Genomic DNA, 20,456 nt, shown 5'->3' with positions numbered 1-20,456 from the left:
ATTTGTGTCTCGCACCACGAAATGAACTGTGATATAGGGTTTTCGGTTGTCATCCGGTAGTCTATAGCTCACAAAAACGTGACATTACGGGGAGGATCGGACGTGGAAGGAGTATACGGAAGGTGAAAAGAGTCCTATACAACACAACATCTGTCTTATATACCATAGTAAGGCCTCTTTTACATGGAGTCCTTGCTAAATACTATCCGGCAGGCAAGTAGCCGACGAAGCCACCAGGAAGCAGTACATGAGGAACAATTGTGTTTCAAGAGAATTGGCTTTACTCGTTTAATGAATGGCAATGCCTATCTAATGGGAGGGAGGTGATAATGTGGCACTTGAGTATTCTCTACCGGACATTCTCCGAAACAATATATTACTCGGCGTCTGCTTGTTCACGGGTGGAGCGTTTGGTGGTTTCCTTTTGTTTCCTTTCAGGTCAGTGGCACCTGCTAGTCACTTGTCGAAACGAAGGAAAGAGACGCCAAAAGAAAAGGTGTTACAGGTGACATCGCAGTCAATACACGCTTCATCCTTGAACGAAAACTCTAGCTCTGCCCTATATGGATGAGACGTCATTGACTCTAAAGATGTTTATGCCTCGAACGCATATGCGCCGAATGTCTCTGGCAGTGTTTGCGCCAGAGTGCAGCTATTCGGTCATCTCAGGTAGCCGCGAACAATGATTTCGAGCAATGGATGGCTAGACGGGCACTAGTTGCTGGCGCCAATCTGGAAGTAGTCAACGTAGGCGGCCTTGAAGACTACCTACTTTAGCATGGGGGGGCCACCGGTTTCGAAGTATGCACAGAGTTGCAAGCTTCTCGACTGATTCCAGATCGCCCAGATCAAGCCGGGGGCCGCGACAGGCCATCGGAGGATTGATTGGGTTACGGGTTCCTCCATTGCTGCCATGCTTCTCAAACTTGCTGGTGTCCGATCAGTTGATCATAATGGAAGCGTTAAGGCTGGTTGCCGACTCCACCAGGGTACTGACCAAAGGCAAACAGCAACGGGGACGAGTCCGCGTTTTCTGGACCTCGTTCTGTTGGCTTTCATTAAACACCGTCGCAATCATCTAGCCTTATCGGCTTTTGACTTCTGCAGAGTTGGTAGCATCTGGAAAAAGGAAGGCCCAAAAGGGAACCAAAAGCATCGGATCTACTCTCGTCCGGTCATGGGCTCGTTTGATCAGAAAATCTTAGATCAGCCGGCGATAAATCAGCAGTTGCTAGTGGGCAGGCACGCTGGACTAGCGACGAACTTGGCAATTCGTCCGTTCGGCGCAACGGTTTTCACCTCATCTTCTTCAATCGAAGAGGATCATTCGAGGAGTCGAGGCCGCCCGATGCGATGCGCGTCAACGTTGGCGCACAGAGAGCCAAAACCAAGTAAGGGCCGGCTCGGAGAATTAACAGAAAGCGGGGGATTAAGTGAGAGAAAAAAAAAAAAAAAGCCTCACAATAATACCGCCATAACGGTAACACCAGCCGGTAGTTGCCGCGTCCTTAGTGCAGCCTGGAAACGCCTCCTCTCCTTAGATGTAACAGAAACATCAGATGAAGTCCGAGGCGTGGATGAGAGTGTGTGATGAAGGTGGCGGTCGGTCGGTCGGTCGGCCATCGAGACGAAAAACCCGTCCGAGGGGGCGTCAGTCAGTCACGATACCATGATTGGGAACGCGACGGAACATCTTCAGCGCACACATGGCGCATTAGAAAACAAACAATGATTCCCGTTTGCGCAACCGCGACGAAACCAACTGTTAAATGGATGATCAGCCTGCTCAGACCCGAATGACGGTAGCCGGAAAAACAGAAACGCTTTATCCGTACGAGAATCAATCCCCTGACCGCCCCGCCGGGCCACACGTGCGCCTGGATAAACAGCATCGACCATCCATCCTGCTCCTCTCGAGACCCTGGTTCCCCTGGTTCCCTTCGGACTTCCATGACCTCCATTGCTCATGCTGTTATCCCAGCAGCTGCACAGCCTCGAATGACATCAATGCAGGGCACCGCCAACTTTCCTGGCTCTGAACGGCAAGACGGGCGGGTAAACGTTTGACAAGCCCGGAGTGCGTACCGCAATCAGGGCATATCTCCGGCCGGGTAGGATCTATCTAGCAGTCTAGTCGGGCCATGCCTGCAGAGCCGCACTAGCAGAGCACCAAGCACGATCCGCATTGCATCCTCTTGGCTGACAAGCTGGGTAGCACGTCTCAGGTTGTCGATGTTGGCTCTGTTTCCTCTTTTTCCTTCTAGTCCCTTCCCCGTCGACGAACCAGTTAGTACAGCTGTGAGGTTCGACGACGATGGAGGCAGCAAGCAGGGACAGAGCTGGGAGGGGCTTCTGGGAGGGGTGGTCAGCACAGCTTGGGATCCACCGAGGGAACGGTTTCACATCTGTCCTAGTATGATCGACGACAGGGGTCCATCTGCCGCATATGTAGCATGCAACACACATACAGACACAGACACAGACACACACAAACACGGCCAACCACCACCAAACTGTTAGTCCTTCCCCGCCGTGTAACCCGCTGGAACAGGTGCTTGGTGCCAGGGCTTACCGTCCTTGGGACATTGTGAAAAGAGGAGCCCGGAAGACAAGGAACGGAGGTGGGGAGGCAAAGAGGAAACTGGTCTCGATAAGAGGTTGCATTTGCATCGTCTTGCCAGCGCGCACCTGCAATGGTCCCTCTCCCCGGAATTCTGGCACCCGATCGGCAGCTTCCCGTGCGAGGATCTAAAACCATGTCCATCTCTCTCATAGGGAGAAGAAGCTTAAAATCCATTCGCTACCACCCTGCGCGATCCCCTTGAGAGAGAAATAGAAAGAGAGAGGCGTTCCACTCGCTCTCTCTTTACTTGTGAGGATCGCCAACTTCCCTTCCACCATCCCCTTCCCCCTCCCTGTCTCTTTGTACCGCCTGGTTAGGTGCAGTTTACCTGCCACCCAGCTCATCTTTACTGGGGTTGAGGAAGCAGCAAGAAAGGAAAAGAAGGGCAGCCGGTCTCCATGGATACTCACAACTACTACTACTCTTGCCTGTGCACATGGGAATCAGAATGTCTAAACCGCTGGCAACTCCACTCGCGGCTCTGACCACCGTATTCACTCACTCGTGCTCCGAATCTTGGCTGTTGACGACAACCCGGGCCCCGTCGCGATACCCGGCATTCCCGACTGGCGGGCCAGCGTCTTGCGAGCCTCCCTCGTGGAACGACAACATCGCGTTCCAGGGTATACGATTCTACTCGCCCGCGATATGTCCCAGTGGCTTCTCCGTCGGCCCAAACTGCGGGGTCACCAAGACCAGAACCCAAGAGGGCTTTCCTCCGGTGACCTCGGGCGAGACGGTGGCCTACTGCGTCCCCAGGTGAGGATGAGCCTTTCCCCCTTGGCATCGCATATGAACACTGTCTAACCATGCATCCACCTTTCAGCGACCACACATGCACCACCGACATCACAGACTTCATTGGCGGCGTCTGGGGCTTCGCTACCGCTACAGCACCCGGGGCCCAGGTGACCGTGGCGCCAGCCATCCAGATTCGCTGGCGAGACTCGGATCTGAGTATCTTACAAACGCATCCATTGACCCCGGGACTCTTGCTCGTCGGCGACCGTACCTTGCCAACGTCAACAAGCCCGCCACCGGCAGCTAGCCCCACTGAAGACACCTCCATGAGATTCTCGACAGTGGTCCCGGTACCTTCACAGACATCTACTTTGCCGGCAGTGTCGACGACGCCTTTGCAGTCCACCACCAGCCCTACACCCACCGGCGCACCACCACAAAGTACCCAGTCCACCGTCACGTTGGGCCAAGTCACGTCTACGACTTCGCCGGCGCTAGGCGCCAGCGGCGGTGGTGGCTCGCCCTTCAGTGATACGAGCAATAAACCCGCCACCCAACAAGGCAGCAAGGCTGCCGTGGTGCTGGGGGCCACATTTACCGCACTGGTGCTCGTCGTGATTGCCATTTTCGTCGTGAACCGCTGGTGGCGGAAACGCCAACGACGTCACCATCCCGAGAGCGGCAACGACCACCTGACTCCCATCGGCGTCGGCGTCTGGGCGCGCTGCGGACAAAAGGCCGGCTCGTGGGGCGTCATGCTGCGGCGCAAGTCCGAGAGGCGCGTCTACGAGAAGCAGCGTGAAGATACGGAGGCAGGATTGGGAGGAAGAGGAGGAGGAGGGCCCATCGTGGAGGTGATCGTGGAGGTCGATGCCGTGCCGCCCTTGGGGAGCCGAGCCAACCCGGCCGAGCTGGACGCAGTCGGTAAAAGAAGCACTCAGAGATGGAGCTGGATGTCGCGCATATCCGAAGCAGTGGGGGCAGGAGATCGACAAGGTCGCCATCCACTCCACGACCCGGCACTTCGAGCAGGCCCGAGTCGCGTTGGACCTCGTCGATCTTCGTCGGACGCACGTCGGCGGACTGGGAGGCCTTTGCCAAGGAGCGGTGGCCGAACGGACTCTCGGTGCCGCCGCAGGCGTACCGCGGGGAAAGGGACAACTACAGCAGCAGCAACAACAACTATAACAGATACACACGGTCATCTGGAATGACACGCAGCCTCAGCAGGAACAGTAGGAAGCTGCCATCGCCACCATCATCACGACTGCAACAACACATTGCCGTCCCGGAACCAAAGGGCCACACGAGGAACAAGTCGTCGCAGTTCCGCCTCAGCGAGCGGAGCGATGGGACGTTTGGGGAGATGCCGCACAGCCCCGGGTTCGGGTTCCTGCCGAGCCCCGCCAGCCCGCTCAGCCCGAGAGATCATCTCAGCAGTCGATCTTCGTGACGGAGCTGTATATTGCTATCTACCTATACATAGAAGCCTTTTATTAGCCTTAGTACTTTTTCAAATGATACCCAATACGATATGATATATGCCTATACATACCCTTCCAGAGCTCCATGTAGTGACGGATGACTCCCTAGTGATGCTCGAGGTGCGCTGCACCACGGCCATCTTGGTGGCAATGATGTCACCCTTTGTTACGATAGCTGACTTCAAGCCCCACCAGGACTCTCGCATGATCGTGACAAACAGATGTATCGCATCATAGCCTAGTGCCACGGAGGCGAAAGGTGTCTAATTCGGGATCCAGGTCTGTGGTGGATGTAAATGGAAGGGAAGATACCTCCGACTCGGTGGAGATGATGGGCTTGGACCAGTTTCACTGGCCAAAGTGGGACAGGCCTCGATCCCTATCATCATCATCTCTTCTCTTCCTGTCGCAAAGTTCGAGAACCCATCAACCTAGATGCCTGTGCCGGAAGCAGTTTCACTCTGTTTCTGTGACCAAGTAACCTACCTATCGTGCCCACGGACGACGCTTGAGCCACCGCTTGCGTTACTGTCCTTGCAAAAACCCTGTGGTAGGGCTGCCTGCTCGGACTGAGCAAAGTGTTTGACCTGACTCGCGAGAACATATTCCAAGATTGAAACTTGATTCGGTATGCGACCCTGCTGTACGACGCAAGATCCATCCTCCACCGTGCGCCAGTGGTCCCCCAGAGCCCTTTCCGGTTGGTAGGCCCGCTGGGAGGGGAAACATCAAACCCGATCTCAGGTGTCGCTGGCACTAGGTTGTCATCGGGCTTGCCTTGGACGACGACGAGGTCCCTCACGCCTGGTAATTTATCACTTGGCAGTTTCAAATGGTTGAGGTTGATGCTTGGGCCTCCCTTGTGAGGCCCAAGAATCTATCTTTGGCGATGCTGTCGACGGCCAGGAGCCGCTCAAAGAACGGTGTTATCTCAGTCGTCTTGGCTTTGCAGAACGGTATGCGAATATACAGCCACCGTGCTCATCAGGAAACCTGGCTCAATCAGCGGACTGGGTAGTCGCACGTAACCTGTGTCGAGTGACACGTTGCGTAGTACTCGCGACGCGATCGTGGCTAGCTGCACTGCATTCGACACAGCGATTTGGGGATACTGCTGGGAAGTAGTCCTTCTGAATCGAAACATCCGCCTCTGTACGGCTTCGTCATTGCTCAAGTCGGACGCGCCATGTCTGGAACGGAACAGCCGGTGTCAACCTGGTGGTCCAGCATGCCTGACGCAAAGCTGTGGGCTTCGCGAGCCTCTTCCCAGGCCCCTGACTGCAGGTCCAAGAGCGTCAGGTGGCAATCACCCTTCGTGGCCCTACGAGGAAGCCTCTTGCCTGTGGCGGCACCACTCGTCAAATACGATAATAAAACCCTGTCGCGATCATGAGAGCCGTTCGCCGACGGGATATTGACCGGTGGGAGGATGGGGTGCTTGCCGGTGGGATGGCCTGTCGGTCGATGTGGGATGGCTTACAGCATGTGGGCTTTTCGGGGGCGTTTTGGCGGGGGTAACAACCTGCTCTGGGCTGGCTCTCTCTCCCACATGCACATGACCGGCCACTATCTTTAACGGTAGATCTTCTGGCTTCACCCATGTCTGCCTTGCTCACGATCACAAACAGACAAAGGGATACGTACCTCCCCTTTACTAATGGCTGGCAATGGCACCATGGAGAACGACACATTCTCAACTCTTCAGGGAGCCATGCATTTCCTATTATTAATAGTGTCATCCTGATCCAGACCGTCCAGGCCTATATAAAGTACTTACTGATCCTATTAGAACCCCCTTTTCCAACGCATACATGCCTCCTCCTACAAGACAGTATTAGTATTTACTAATTTTACCTTACCCTCCAGTTGCTTATATCATCAACATGAGCAGCATTACCAAAGTCGCCTTGGCCGGTGTAAGTCGGGCTTCTTTCAATCGAGGATGGATGGCAATACCTACTAACACCATTCGTACAGGCCACCGGCAACCTGGGCCCTGCCATCCTGGAACAACTCCTGGCCGCCGGCTTCCAAGTCAAAGTCTTGATGCGCCAGAACAGCAGCCACAAGTTCCCCGACTCTGTCGAGGTAGCCCCTGTGGACTACGACTCCCTCGACTCCCTCACGGCCGCGCTCCAGGGCCAGGACGCGCTCGTCTCCACGCTGGCCGACCTGGCACTCGAGAAGCAGCTGCTCCTCATCGAGGCCGCGAGCAAGGCCGGCGTGCAGCGCTTCATCCCCTCCGAGTTCGGCTCCAACACGGCGAACGAGAAGACGTCGAAGCTGCCCAGCTACGGCACCAAGATCGCTGTGCTCGAGGCCCTGAAGCGCGAGGCGGACAAAAGCGGCGCCGCCAGTGGTATGACCTACACCGCCGTCATCAACGGGCCCTTCTTCGACTGGGGCGTCCGGGTCGGCTGGCTCGTCAACCTCCCGGGCCGCGAGATCAATCTCTGGGACGGCGGCGACCGCGTCTTCAGCACCACCACCCTCTCCAGCGTCGGCAAGGCCGTCGCGGGCGTGCTGAAGCGCCCGGCCGAGACGCGGAACCGCGCCGTCCACGTGCAGGACGCGGCGCTGTCGGGGCGCGACCTCGCGCGCTACGCGAAGAAGGCGGTAGGTGGTGGTGAGGGCGACGGCTCCGAGCAGGGCTGGAAGGAGAACCAACTTTCGGTCGACGAGGTGGTCAATGAAGGCTACGCAGAGCTCCAGAAGGAGCACCCGGATCCGGCTAACTTTGCCATGAAGTTCATCACGGCGGCCATTTTCGGTGAGGGCTACGGGGCGCACTTTGAGAAGAACGACAATGAATTATTCGGTCTGAAGGAGATGAGTGAGGATGAGATTGTCGCCATGTTGAAGAAGTTTACTTAGAAGTGACGTTCGACGATATATACCTCGAAGTAAGACAATACCAATGTTCATTCTAAACCACGTATATAACAAGATGCAATCGCTCTCGAGTATTGTACCTCAGTCGCGTTATAAGAAAAGGGGGCTCTGTAATCCAACCACTGGATAAAGCACAATCATTTGCAGATCAAGTCTATGTCACCAAGTAAGGCTCGCACATCTTGCCCAGGCTAACAGCACATTTGGCACAGCCTCAATCCATCGCTGAATGCCGCTACTTGGGCTATTTCCATTGGAAACGCCTGGCTTCATCATTGGTTCAAAATTGTCGCCGAAGGTAACACGGATTAAGACCGTCCAGACTGCAGACACGCCACACACCCTCCATGTATGATAAGGTAGCAATAATAGATATGTAATATAAAGAAACCCCGCGCAATGCTGTGTCATAATTCCCATGTCTTCCATCTCTTCCCTGTTTCTGGACACTCTCCAGCTTCAAAGAATTCACGTCTCTTTTGAGTGGTACTGGCCATGTCGTCAAGCAGCACTCCGTCGGAAAATGGCATAGAGCTGGTCGCAAGGTCTTTTGACTTGTTGAGCGCCATTGTGAATTCCAGCAAGCCCTCGAGTGCCATTGCTCGCTCTACCCAAGAAATCGTCAAATGGCTTGCTAGGGAATGTGTCCAAGAAAGCCTCTTCACGCAGTGCGCCGAACTGGCACGGTCGCTCGCTTACTCAAACGAAGATGCTTTGGCCATCCGGTCATCGATTGCCGAGGCAGACGAAAAGCTTCGTACACTAGAAGCTCCTCTGCATCTCATCAAGTCAGGCTCTCTAGGTCGACTGATCGCACAGGATCCAGAGTTCAGTTATATGGTCACGACAGTCACCTCGCTCTCGTACTTTTACAAGATTGACCGAATCACCGATACGGTCTGCTCCATGATGCTGGATCACAATGAGAACCCGGCAAGCGCCCAGTATTAGTACCAAGTTCAGCGTGCACCGATCCGCGCCGTTACTCTAAAAATCGTCGAGAGCATTTCCCGCAATGTTGTGAATGCTGGTCATCATCTCCAGGGCATCCCTCATGAGCTGGGTCATCTTCATGTTCACCTGGTGGATCCGTCGACATTTGCTGCCCTTGTGAGAGGAACCAGAGAAACCACGAACGACATCATTCTCAGATGTGACAGATTCATCGGAGATATTATCATGTGGTTACTGAACCATTTTCACGGATGCTTTGAAGTTATCTTACGCTCCCAGCTCCTGCTGAAACGGGAGTTGGGCTCTCAGAAGCAGACAGTCCGTTTCTTCGTCACCAACGAGTGTGCCTCTCCCACACCCTGCTATTTGCAAGAGTGCTCGGTTGAGGCATCCGTCTCTACCGGATCAGGCCTGCATACAACCTTTCCACGTGGTGCCACTAGCGCTGGCACGTCTGACTCTCGGCCGATGCCTCAAGCCCGCGCATCTCTGTATCGGGAGGACATGTGTTCGTCGTTGCCAGTGTCACCCCGAAAAGCAGCGCTCAATCGAGAGCAGAAGCTCCACATCGAGACGACCGCGAAGAAAATTATGACCTGGCTTCTGAAGCTTCCTATAGAGGCGGCACCGGCATCAAGTTTCCAACTCACATTCAAAGCCAAGCTCGATGGCAGTGATGGACCCTTCCGTCTTGGAGACCTCCTTTCAAGACACCCCGGTCTACTTCAGAAGCACAAAAGTGACCCAAAGTCCACAGCCCTTGTCTTCGACGACGTTCGTGACAAGCTGGACCAGGACGCGGGGTTTCCAAGTGAAGCAGATGAACCAACTGCAGAAGATCCTCTTCTCACTGCTCCTGGTATCATAGCTTGCTTCCCCCTGCGACAGACCTCATGAACGAAGTGAGGTCAAGCTGCACATGTCTCCATTGTGAACGTGATGGATCGATTAGTCACTCACCGCTCGGATGTCTCTGGCACCTTGCTTTCGCAGAGCTCTTCACCATTTTGGCTCACGCGGTGTCAGATAGCCTGGGCGCTCAAGACGTCTCGGGGTTGTCCGACCCATCGCACGTAGTTGCAGTGTTGATGCCGCTCTTTCACACTCTCTTGCGCAAGGAGTTAGTTATTTGGGACGACTGGATGAGGGTGTTTGCAGTCACGGTTGGCGGATCTTCCATTGATTCATTTGGTACTAATGATAAAGGCAATGCGTTGTCGGGTGCTACGTCAATTGTTGCCTTCCAGAACGGGGTATTCACTGGCATTGTGCCCTGGGTCAATTTGGAATCAGAAATCCATCACCGACGTTGTTTCCGCATTGAAGTATTCGAGGGCAACATCGACGGTCTCGCTGAAGAGTTCGGCATTGTGAGATGTGAAAGGGGAATGGAGGCAGCGGGTTTGGCTCCCAACGCACGTCAAACGATCCCTAGAGAAGCAGAGGGCTATTGTCACACGCAGATCCAAAAGTCACTCTGCAGAACCAACTGGCATGCAGCATCGGCCCAATAGGGGCCTACATTCCGGGAGGGCTACGGCGCCTAAAGGTAGAAAATAAAGGAAGGAAGGACCTCAAGGTCCCCTATAATATGTATATAAACTTTACACTTGACCTCACTTTAAATAAGAAAAGAATTAAAAACCTTAAAAGTGTTATAACGTGGTTTATTATTAAATAGTCCGTATTATTAAGTGGTTTACCCTTATTACTTTTTAATCTTTATTAAACTTTAACGCGTAATAACTTTATAATTATAATGCTTAATTTAATTTAAAAAGACCGGATCGGTTTAATTATTTAAGCGATACGAAAGCCTTTAAATTTATTAAGTGAAAGAGATATTATAAAAGTATACGTGGTTTACTAATAAGCGGGATATATTATATACCGGGACACTTTTTCGACCGATTATACTTTTTAAACTTTAATACGTTTTAATTTTATAATTATAATATTTAATCCTTTATTAAAAGAACGGATCGATTTAGCGATTTAAGCGACGCGAAACCTTATAAAGTATATTAACTAAAGAGCTGCTCCGAAAGCCTTTAATGTCTCACGAATTTCTTTAAACTATTAACTTTACGGCCGACCTTTACAACGTAAAATCGGATATTTTCGACGAAAATTAAATCCGATTAAAAAAGAGGTGCTTCGTAATTATATAATTAATTTAAATATTTAAAGGATACCTCTTAATATAGCTAGTATAGAAAATATAGCTAATTTCCTTACCGCGTCGCGCGGCGGCGAACGCGTCGGTAAGCACTGGGTTAGGCGATTTATTAACCGTAACCTAAACCTTAAGACTAAAATAAATCGTCGATACGATTACTAAAGGGCCTTTTATAAGGATCCGAACGTTATTTCCGGCTGGTTTAAATTAATTGCGAATATTAAAGCTAAATACGGCATCGTTAATAAAAATATATATAATTTCGATAAAACCGGCTTTATAATAAGTATAATCGGGTTAACCCTCGTCGTAATACGCGCCGATCGGCGTGGGAAAGCGAAATCGGTCCAGCTTAATAATCGGGAATAGTCGACGGCGATTAAATACATTAATTCGTAAAGCTAATATATTCCGCCGTTTTTAATCGTTTAAAGCTAATATTACCTAGCGAACTAGGCTACCGAATGCGACTTACCGAGTAATTAAGTAATTAAACCGACTTCGAATAGCTAGATAAATAATAAAATAGGCTTAAATTAAATTAAGTATTTTAATAAATATACTAAGTCGCGAACGAAAGGTTTATATCGTTTTTTAATTCTTAACGGCCACGAGAGCTATATTTCGGCCGAATTCGAGATATACTATAAAAATAACGGTATTATTACGCTTAGTATACCTCTTTATTTTTCTTATTTATTTTAGCTATTAAATATAGTATTTTATTCGCCTTTAAAGCGCGCGTATTCGAAGGAAATCGAGTTATTTATTAAAACCTCGATTAATTATATTACGAAGCTCGAGTTTTTTATCGCGTTTAAAGCCGCGTATTTTACTATTTTTACGGAAGTTAATATTAAATTTAAATTTAGCGCATTTAGTTTAGTACCTTATAACTTTAACGAAATAATTAATAAGTTAAATGTGCGTCTTTAAACACTTATACTTAGCCCGTTACGTTCGGGAACGGTTAGCACTTACGACTTTTAAACGCCGTTTAACCCTTAATAAATAACTAAGCACTTTTCTTTTATTAAAAAAGGGTGTTTACTTATTAAAGAAGCTCTTTAACGTTAATTTTAAAAACGGTAGACTAAATAACGAAAGGTATATATATAATCGTATATAAAATAACCCTTATAAAAGATTAAATACGCATATTATAAGAGGTTAATTTAGCCTTTTCGAAACGCCGGAGAGCTAAAAAATCGCGAGTTTAGCTTGGAGGAGCCCTTACGATTAAGGAATCTCGAAGGCTGCAGGACGAGAAGGCAAAAGGGAAGCGGCCAGCGATTAATGAAGGCGAAAATGGTAATTTGTCGAAGAGGCGCGCGACGGGCGGCAGGCGCTGTGGAATCTGCGGCGAAATAGGTTATAATGCGCGAATATATAAAAAGGATATAAAATCGAGTAGCGAATCGGATAGCGAGTGAATTTAATTAATAAAGCGCGTTATAATTAAATAAACTTATATAAAAATATCGAAAAGTGGAAAAAGTGTCCCGGTATATAATATATCTCGTTTATTAGTAAACCACGTTATTATAAGAGGTTAATTTAGCCTTTTCAAAGCGCTAGAGAGTTAAAAAATCGCGAGTTCAGCTTGGAAAAGCCCTTACGATTAAAAAATCTCGAAAACTGCAGGACGAGAAGGCAAAAGGGAAGCGGCCAGCGACTGATAAAGGCGAAAATAGTGGTTTATCGAAGAGGCGCGCGACGGGCGGCAGGCGCTGTGGAATCTGCGGCGAGATAGGCTATAATGCGCGAATATGTGAAAAGGATGTAAAATCGAGTAGCGAATCGGATAGCGAGTGAATTTAATTAATAAAGCGCGTTGTGGTTAAATAAATTTATATAAAAGTATCGAAAAGTGAAAAAAATATCCCGGTATATAATATATCCCGCTTATTAGTAAACCACGTTATAATGTTTTTAAAACTACTTTACGTTACCGAATTTATAGCCGAACCTTACGACGCGATATTCGACACCTACGGTATAAATTAAATACGAATAAAAAGGAGGTGTTTCGTAAATATATAATTAATTTAAATATCCGCGGGATATTTTTTAAAATCGCTAGTGTAAAAAATATAGCTAATCTCTTTACCGCGTCGCGCGGCGGCGAACGCGTCGGTAAACACTAAGTTAGGCGATTTATTAACCGTAACCTAAACTTTAAAATTAGAATAAATCGTTAATACGATTATTAAAGGGCCTTTTACGAGAATTTAAACGTTATTTCCGGCTAGTTTAGGTTAATCGCGAATATAAAAGCTAAATACGGTATTTTAAACGAAAATATATAGAATTTCGACGAGACCGGCTTTATAATAAATATAATCGGGTTAATTTTCGTCGTAATACGCGCCGATTAATATAGGAAGGCGAAGTTAATCTAGCCTAGTAATCGGGAATAATTAACGGCGATTAAATATATTAATTCGTAAAGTTAATATATTCCGCCTTTTTTAATTATTTAAAGTTAATATTACCTCGCGAATTAATCACGCGAAAATAGTTTACTAAGCGATTAAGTAATTAAACCGACTTTTAATAAATAGATCGATAATAAGACAAGTTTAGATTAAATTAAGCATTTCGATAAATATATTAAATCGCAAACGAAGAGTCGTTATCGCCTCTTAATTCTCGACGGCCACGAGAGCTACATTTCGGCCGAATTCGAGGCATATTACTAAGATAACGATATTATTATTATTAGTATGCCTCCTTATTTATCGCACCTGTTTTAACCTCTCGATATAACACTTTATTCGCTTTTAAAGCGTGTTTATTCGAAAAAATCGAGCTATTTATTAAGGCTTTAATAAATTACATTATAAAGCTCGAGTTTTTTATCGCGTTTAAAGCTATATATTTCGCTATTTTTACGGAAATTAATATTAAATTTAGATTTAACGTATTCGGCTTAGTACCTTATAATTCGAACGAAGTAATTAATAAGCTAAATATATATCTCCGGACGTTTATATTTAACTTATTTTATTCGGGGACGGCTAATATTTATAACCTTTAAACATCGTTTAATTTTTAATAAATAACTAAGTATTTTATTTATATTAAAAAAAGGGTGTTTATTTATTAAAAAGCTCTTCGACGCCGATTTTAAATACGATAAATTAAATAACGAAAGGTATAATTAAAATAGCTTATAAAATAACCTTTATATATAATCGGATACGTACTTTAAAAAAGGCTAATTTAGCCTTTTCGAAGCGCCGGAGAACTAAAAAGTCGCGAGTCTAGCTTAGAAGAGCCCTTACGATTAAAGAATCTCGAAGGCTGCAGGACGAGAAGGCAAAAGGGAAGCGTCTAGCGACCGACGAAGGCGAAAATAGTAATTCATTAAAGCGGCGCGCGACGGGCGGCAAGCGCTGTGGCATTTGCGGCTAAACAGGTTATAATGCGCGAACATGTAAAAAAGATATAGAATTAAGTAGCGATTCGAATAGCGAATAGTTTTAATTAATTTAAAATATCGTGGTTAAAATAACTTTTATAAAAGTGTCGAAAAGTAATAAAAGTGGACCACTTAATAATACGGGCCACTTAATAATAAACCACGTTAATTAAATATTAATTAAATTAAATTTAAACCCTTTAAGCCTTTAATATAAATATTTAATTATTACTTTTTATTAATCGCTTTTTATAAATTCCCTTAAATTATTATTAATATTATTAATAATTATTATATAAGAACTTTTATATATTACCTACCCTTTTCTTATATTAAATTCCGAAGAATTTAAGCTCGAATTTAATTTTAAAAAAGAATCTAGCTTTAAAGAATTAAAAGGCTTAACTTTTAATTATTAATTATAATTAAAGAATAACGTGGTTTATTACCTCGCCGAATATATTACCTCGTCGAACACTTTTTTTATTAACCTATTTAATTAAACTTTAATACGTAATAATTTAATAATTATAATACCGATTAAATTTAAAAAAGATCGTATTATTTTAGTAATTTAAGCGACACGAAAAAGACCGAATAAAAGTAGTTAAAGAGCTATTACGAAAGCGTATAATATCTTTTTATTTACGGTAAGCGACCGAATTAATAGCCGAAATTTACGACGCGAAATCCGATAGCGACAATATAAATTAAATCTAGTGAAAAAAGAGGTGTTTCGTAATTATATATTTAATTTAAATACTCGAGGAATGCCTTTTAATATTAATATTATAAGAGATATAGCTAATCTCTTTACCGCGTCGCGCGAGGGCGACCGCGTTAGTAAGCACTAAGTTAAGCGCTTTATCGACCGTAACCCGAACTTTAAGACTCGAATAAACCGTTAATACGATTATTAAAGGGCTTTTTATAAAAATCCGGGTGTTATTTCCGGTTAATTTACGCTAATCGCGAATATAAAAGCTAAATACGATATTATTAATAAAAATATATAGAATTTTAACGAAACCGGTTTTATAATAAATATAATTAAATTAATACTCGTCGTAATACGCGCCGATCGGCGTGGGAAAACGAAATCGGTCCGGCCTAGTAATTAGGAATAATCGACGGCTATTAAATATATTAATTCGTAAAGCTAATATATTCCGCCGTTTTTAATCGTTTAAAGTTAATATTACCTCGTGAACTAGTCGCGCGAATGCGACTTACCGGGCGACTAGGTAATTAAACCGACTATTAACGGCTGGACCGACAACGAGACGGGCTTAGACTAGATCCGGTATTTCGATAAGTATACTAAGTCGCGGACAAAGGGCTTTTATCGTCTCTTAATCTTAAACGATTACGAGAGCTATATTTCGGCCGAATTCGAGGTATACTATAAGGGCAACGGTATTATTACGCTTAATATGCCTCTTTACTCTTTTTACTTACTTTAATTATTAAATATAGCACTTTATTCGCTATTAAAGCGTGTATATTTAAAAATAATCGAGCTATTTATTAAAGCGTTAATAAATTATATTACGAAGTTAAAGTTCTTTATTATTTTTAAAGCCGCGTATTTTATTATTTTTATAAAAAATAATATTAAATTTAAATTTAATATATCCGGTTTAATACCTTATTATTTAAACGAGGTAATTAATAAATTAAATATACGTTTTCGAACGCTTATATTTAACCCGTCGCGTTCGGGGATAGTTAATACTTATAACCTTTAAATATTATTTAACTCGTAATAAATAATTAACGTGGTTTACTACTACGCGACGCATATCACTTGGCGACGTATTTAATTTTAATTTTAATATAATTAAACTTTAACGCGTAATATTTTTATAACTATAATACTTAATTAATTTTAAAAAGATCGGATAGTTTTAATAATTTAAGCGACACGAAACGAACCGAATTAAATAAGCTAAAAAGTAGTAGTAAAAGTTTATAATATACCCGAATTAATTTTACGTTATCGAATTTACGGCCGAACTTTAAAACGCGAAATTCGACCGAAACGATATAAATTAAATTTAATTAAAAAAGAGGTATTTCGCAAGTATATAATTAATCTAGATATCCGAGGGATGCCTCCCGATTTCGCTGGTGTAGAAGATATAGCTAATTTCTTTACCGCGTTGCGCGGCGGCGACCGCGTTAGTAAGTACTAGGTTAGGCGCTTTATTAACCGTAACCCGGACTTAAAAATTAAAATAAATCGTCGGTATAATTATTAAAAAGCTTTTTATAAAAATTTTAAAGTTATTTCCGGCTAGTTTACGTTAATTATAAATATAAAGGCGAAATACGGGATCGTCGACGAAAATATTTAAAATTTCGACGAGACCGGCTTTATAATAAATATAATCGGGTTAACACTTATCGTAACACGCGCCGAGCGGCGTAAAAAAACAAAATCAATCTAGTCTAATAATCGAGAATAAATAACGGCGATTAAATATATTAATTCGTAGGGCTGGTACATTTCGCCGTTTTTAATCGTTTAAAGCTAATATTACCTCGCGAACTAGTCCCGCGAAACCGATTTACCGGGCGACTAGGTGATTAAGCCGACTTTTAATAGCTGAATTAATAACGAGATAGGCTTAAATTAAATTAAACACTTCGATAAATACATTAAAGCGTAAACGAAAGGTTCCCACCGTTTCTTAATTATTAATAATTATAAGAGCTATATTTCGGCCGAATTCGAAATATATTATTAAGATAATAATATTATTATACTTAGTATACCTCTTTATTTATTTTACCTACTTTAATTATTCGATATAGCATTTTATTCGGCTTTAAAGCGTACTTATTTAAAGGAAATCGAGCTATTTATTAAGGCTTTAATAAACTATATTACGAAGCTCGAGTTTTTTATCGCTTTTAAAGCCGCGCATTTCGCTATTTTTACGGAAAATAACATTAAATCCGGATTTAACGTTTTTAATTTAATCCTTTATAATTTTAATAAGGTAATTAATAAATTAAATATATGTCTCCGGACGCTTATACTTAACTTATTTTATTTAAGGACGGTTAATACTTACGACCTTTAAACGCCGTTTAATTTTTAATAAATAATTAAGCACTTTACTTATATTAAAAAAGGGTGTTTATTTATTAAAGAAGCTTTTTAACGCCGATTTTAAATATAATAAATTAAATAGCGAAAAGTATAATTAAAATAGTTTATAAAATAACTTTTATACGTAATAAAATATATATATTAAAAAAGTTAATTTAATATTTTTAAGCGCCGGAGAGCTAAAAAATCGCGAGTTTAGCTTAAAAAAGCCTTTACTATTAAGGAATCTTAGCAGCTACAGGACGAAAAGGCAAAAAGGAAGCGTTCAGCGCCCGATAAAGGTAAAAATGGGGGTTCGTCGAAGCGGAGGGCGACCGGTAAAAGGCGTTGTAATATTTATAGCGAAACAGGTTATAATACGCGAATATATAAAAAAGATATAAAATTAAGCGAAAAATCGGATAACGAATAATTTTAATTAATTTTAAGCGTTATAATTAAATTAATTTATATAAAAAGGTTAAAAAATAAAAAAAGTACGTCGCTAAGTAATATACGTCGCGTAGTAATAAACCACGTTAATAGAATTAATTTATATTTCGTTATATAAAGCTTTAAAAAGTGTTTAATTAAACCGTGTGTTTAATTAAACCGTGAATTACGTTATTTAATTTAATACCTTATAACCCGGACGAGGTAATTAATAAGCTAAATGTGCGTCTCCGGACGCTTACACTTAGCCCGTCGCGTCCGGGGACGGCTAATACTTATAACCCCTAGACGCCGTTTAACCTTTAATAAACGACTAAATACTCTACTTTTATTAAAAGTAGGGTTTCTGTTTATTAAGGAAGCTCCTCGACGCTAATTTTAAATGCTGTAAATTAAATATTAAAAGGTATAAATAAAATAGTTTATAAAATAACCTTTATACGCGATCGAATATATATATTAAAAAAGGTTAATTTAATACTTTTAAAGCGTTAAAAAGTTAAAAAGTTACGTATTTAATTTAAAAGGGCCTTTATTATATAAAAATTATAAGAGCTATAAAACGAAAAAATAAAAGGAAACGTTAAGCGACTAATAAGGGTGAAATAAGGGGTCCGTCGAAGCGGAGGGCGACCGGTGGAAGGCGCTGCGATGTCTACGGCGAGATAGGTTATAATGCGCGAACATGTGAAAAGGATGTAAAATTAAGTAGCGATTTCGATAACGAGTAATTTTAATTAATTTAAAGCGTTATAATTAAATTAACTTATATAAAAGTGGTAAAGTATAAAAAAAGTAGCCTATTTAATAATATAACCCGCTTAATAATAAACCACGTTAAACGATAAAAATTAACGAAATCTTTTTTTATACTTTTATTTAAGAAATAATCATAAGGTTTTTAAATTTAATATTTTTAATAAGCTATACTTTTTATTTAATTAAATATTTTATACGTTTTTAAATTTTTATAGAATCCTTTATATTTTTTATAAGATTATAATCTTTAGCCTTTATAAGTTTAACGTTTTATAAGATTTAATTAAGGTTAAGGAGTTATTAATTATTAATATAATATAATTTAATAAGCGATAACGTAGTTTATTACCTCGTTAAATATATTACCTCGCCGGACACTTTATTTATTCCGTACTACTTTTATATAAATTAATTTAATTATAATATTTTAAATTAATTAAAATTATTCGCTATCCGATTTATTACTTTATTTTATATTCTTTTTATAAGTTTTCGCATTATAACCTGTCTCGCCGCAGGTGCCACAGCGCCTTCCACCGGTCGCCCTTCGTTTTAACGAACCCCCGTTTCGCCCTTATTAGTCGTTGGACGCTTCCCTTTTACCTTTTCGTCTTGTAGCCTTCGAGATTCTTTAATAATAAAAGCTCTTTTAAGCTGGACTCGCGACTTTTTAGCTCTCCGGCGCTTTAAAAAAGTTAAATTAGCCTTTTTTAAAATACGTATTTAATTATATATAAGGGTTATTTTATAAACTATTTTAATTATATTTTTCGCTATTTAGTTTACCGTATTTAAAATCGGCGTCGGAAAGCTTCCTTAATAAATAAAAACTTTATTTTTAATAAAAATAAAATACTTAACGTAGTTTACTACTACATAACGTATATTACTTAGCGACGTATTTTTTTATTTTTCGACTTTTTTATATAAATTAATTTAATTATAACGCTTAAAATTAATTAAAACTATTCGTTATCCGATTTTTCGCTTAATTTTATATTTTTTTATATATTCGTATATTATAACCTGTTTCGCCGTAAATATTATAGCGCTTTTTATTAGTCGCCCTCCGCTTTAACGAACCCTTATTTTTATTTTTATCGGGCGCTGAACGCTTCTTTTTTATTTTCTCGTTTTATAGCTGCTGAAATTCCTTAATAGTAAGGGCTTTTTTAAGCTAAACTCGCGACTTTTTAACTCTTCGGCGCTTAGAAAGTATTAAATTAGTCTCTTTTAATATATATATTTTATCGCGTATAAGGGTTATTTTATAAGCTATTTTAGTTATATTTTTCGCTATTTAATTTACCGTATTTAAAATCGGCGTCGGAAAGCTTCTTTAATAAATAAACACCCTTTTTATAATATAAATAAAGTACTTAGTTATTTATTAAGGGTTAAACGGCGTTTAAAGGTCGTAGGTATTAACCGTCCCCGGATAAAATAAGTTAAGTGTAAGCGTTTAGAGATATATATTTAGCTTATTAATTACCTCGTCGGGATTATAAGGGACTAAATTAAAAGCGTTAAATTCGGATTTAATATTATTTTCCGTAAAAACAGCGAAATGCGCGGCCTTAAAGGCGATAAAAAACTCGAGCTTTATAATATAATTTATCGAGGCCTTAATAAACAGCTCGATTTCTTTTAAATAAGCACGCTTTAAAGCCGAATAAAGTGCTATATTAAGTAGCTAAAGCAGGTGAGATAAATAAGGAGGCATACCGAGTGTAATAATATTATTATCCTAGTAGTATGCTTCGAATTCGGCCGAAATATAGCTCTCGTAGTTATCGATAATTAAGAGGCGGTGGGAACTTTTCGTTTACGCTTTAATATATTTATTAAAA

At 42.6% G+C, this 20,456-nt stretch overlaps 3 protein-coding genes across 3 annotated transcripts; all 3 read left to right on the top strand.

Moving 5' to 3' along the window:
* Positions 1-3,071: 3,071 nt before the first annotated feature.
* PG997_003120 (uncharacterized protein) lies at positions 3,072-4,817 on the top strand (the record flags this gene model as incomplete). Its single annotated transcript, XM_066807435.1, is given in 3 exon segments — positions 3,072-3,382; positions 3,450-4,284; positions 4,299-4,817. 3 exon segments carry the CDS (start codon positions 3,072-3,074, stop codon positions 4,815-4,817), a joined length of 1,665 nt encoding a protein of 554 aa, XP_066671053.1.
* Positions 4,818-6,731: 1,914 nt separating this feature from the next.
* PG997_003119 (NAD(P)-binding protein) lies at positions 6,732-7,722 on the top strand (the record flags this gene model as incomplete). Its single annotated transcript, XM_066807434.1, has 2 exons — positions 6,732-6,764; positions 6,826-7,722. The coding sequence occupies 2 exons, from the start codon at positions 6,732-6,734 to the stop codon at positions 7,720-7,722; spliced, it is 930 nt and encodes a 309-aa protein (XP_066671052.1).
* Positions 7,723-8,235: 513 nt separating this feature from the next.
* Positions 8,236-10,208, top strand: PG997_003118 (uncharacterized protein; the record flags this gene model as incomplete). Its single annotated transcript, XM_066807433.1, has 3 exons — positions 8,236-8,637; positions 8,692-9,553; positions 9,688-10,208. 3 exons carry the CDS (start codon positions 8,236-8,238, stop codon positions 10,206-10,208), a joined length of 1,785 nt encoding a protein of 594 aa, XP_066671051.1.
* Between the last annotated feature and the right edge of the window lie 10,248 nt (positions 10,209-20,456).

The sequence above is a fragment of the Apiospora hydei genome (assembly GCF_038363865.1).
Source record: "Apiospora hydei strain CBS 114990 chromosome Unknown utg000004l_segment0_segment0, whole genome shotgun sequence".
Taxonomy (NCBI): domain Eukaryota; kingdom Fungi; phylum Ascomycota; class Sordariomycetes; order Amphisphaeriales; family Apiosporaceae; genus Apiospora; species Apiospora hydei.
This window is presented reverse-complemented; position numbering and strand designations above follow the sequence as displayed.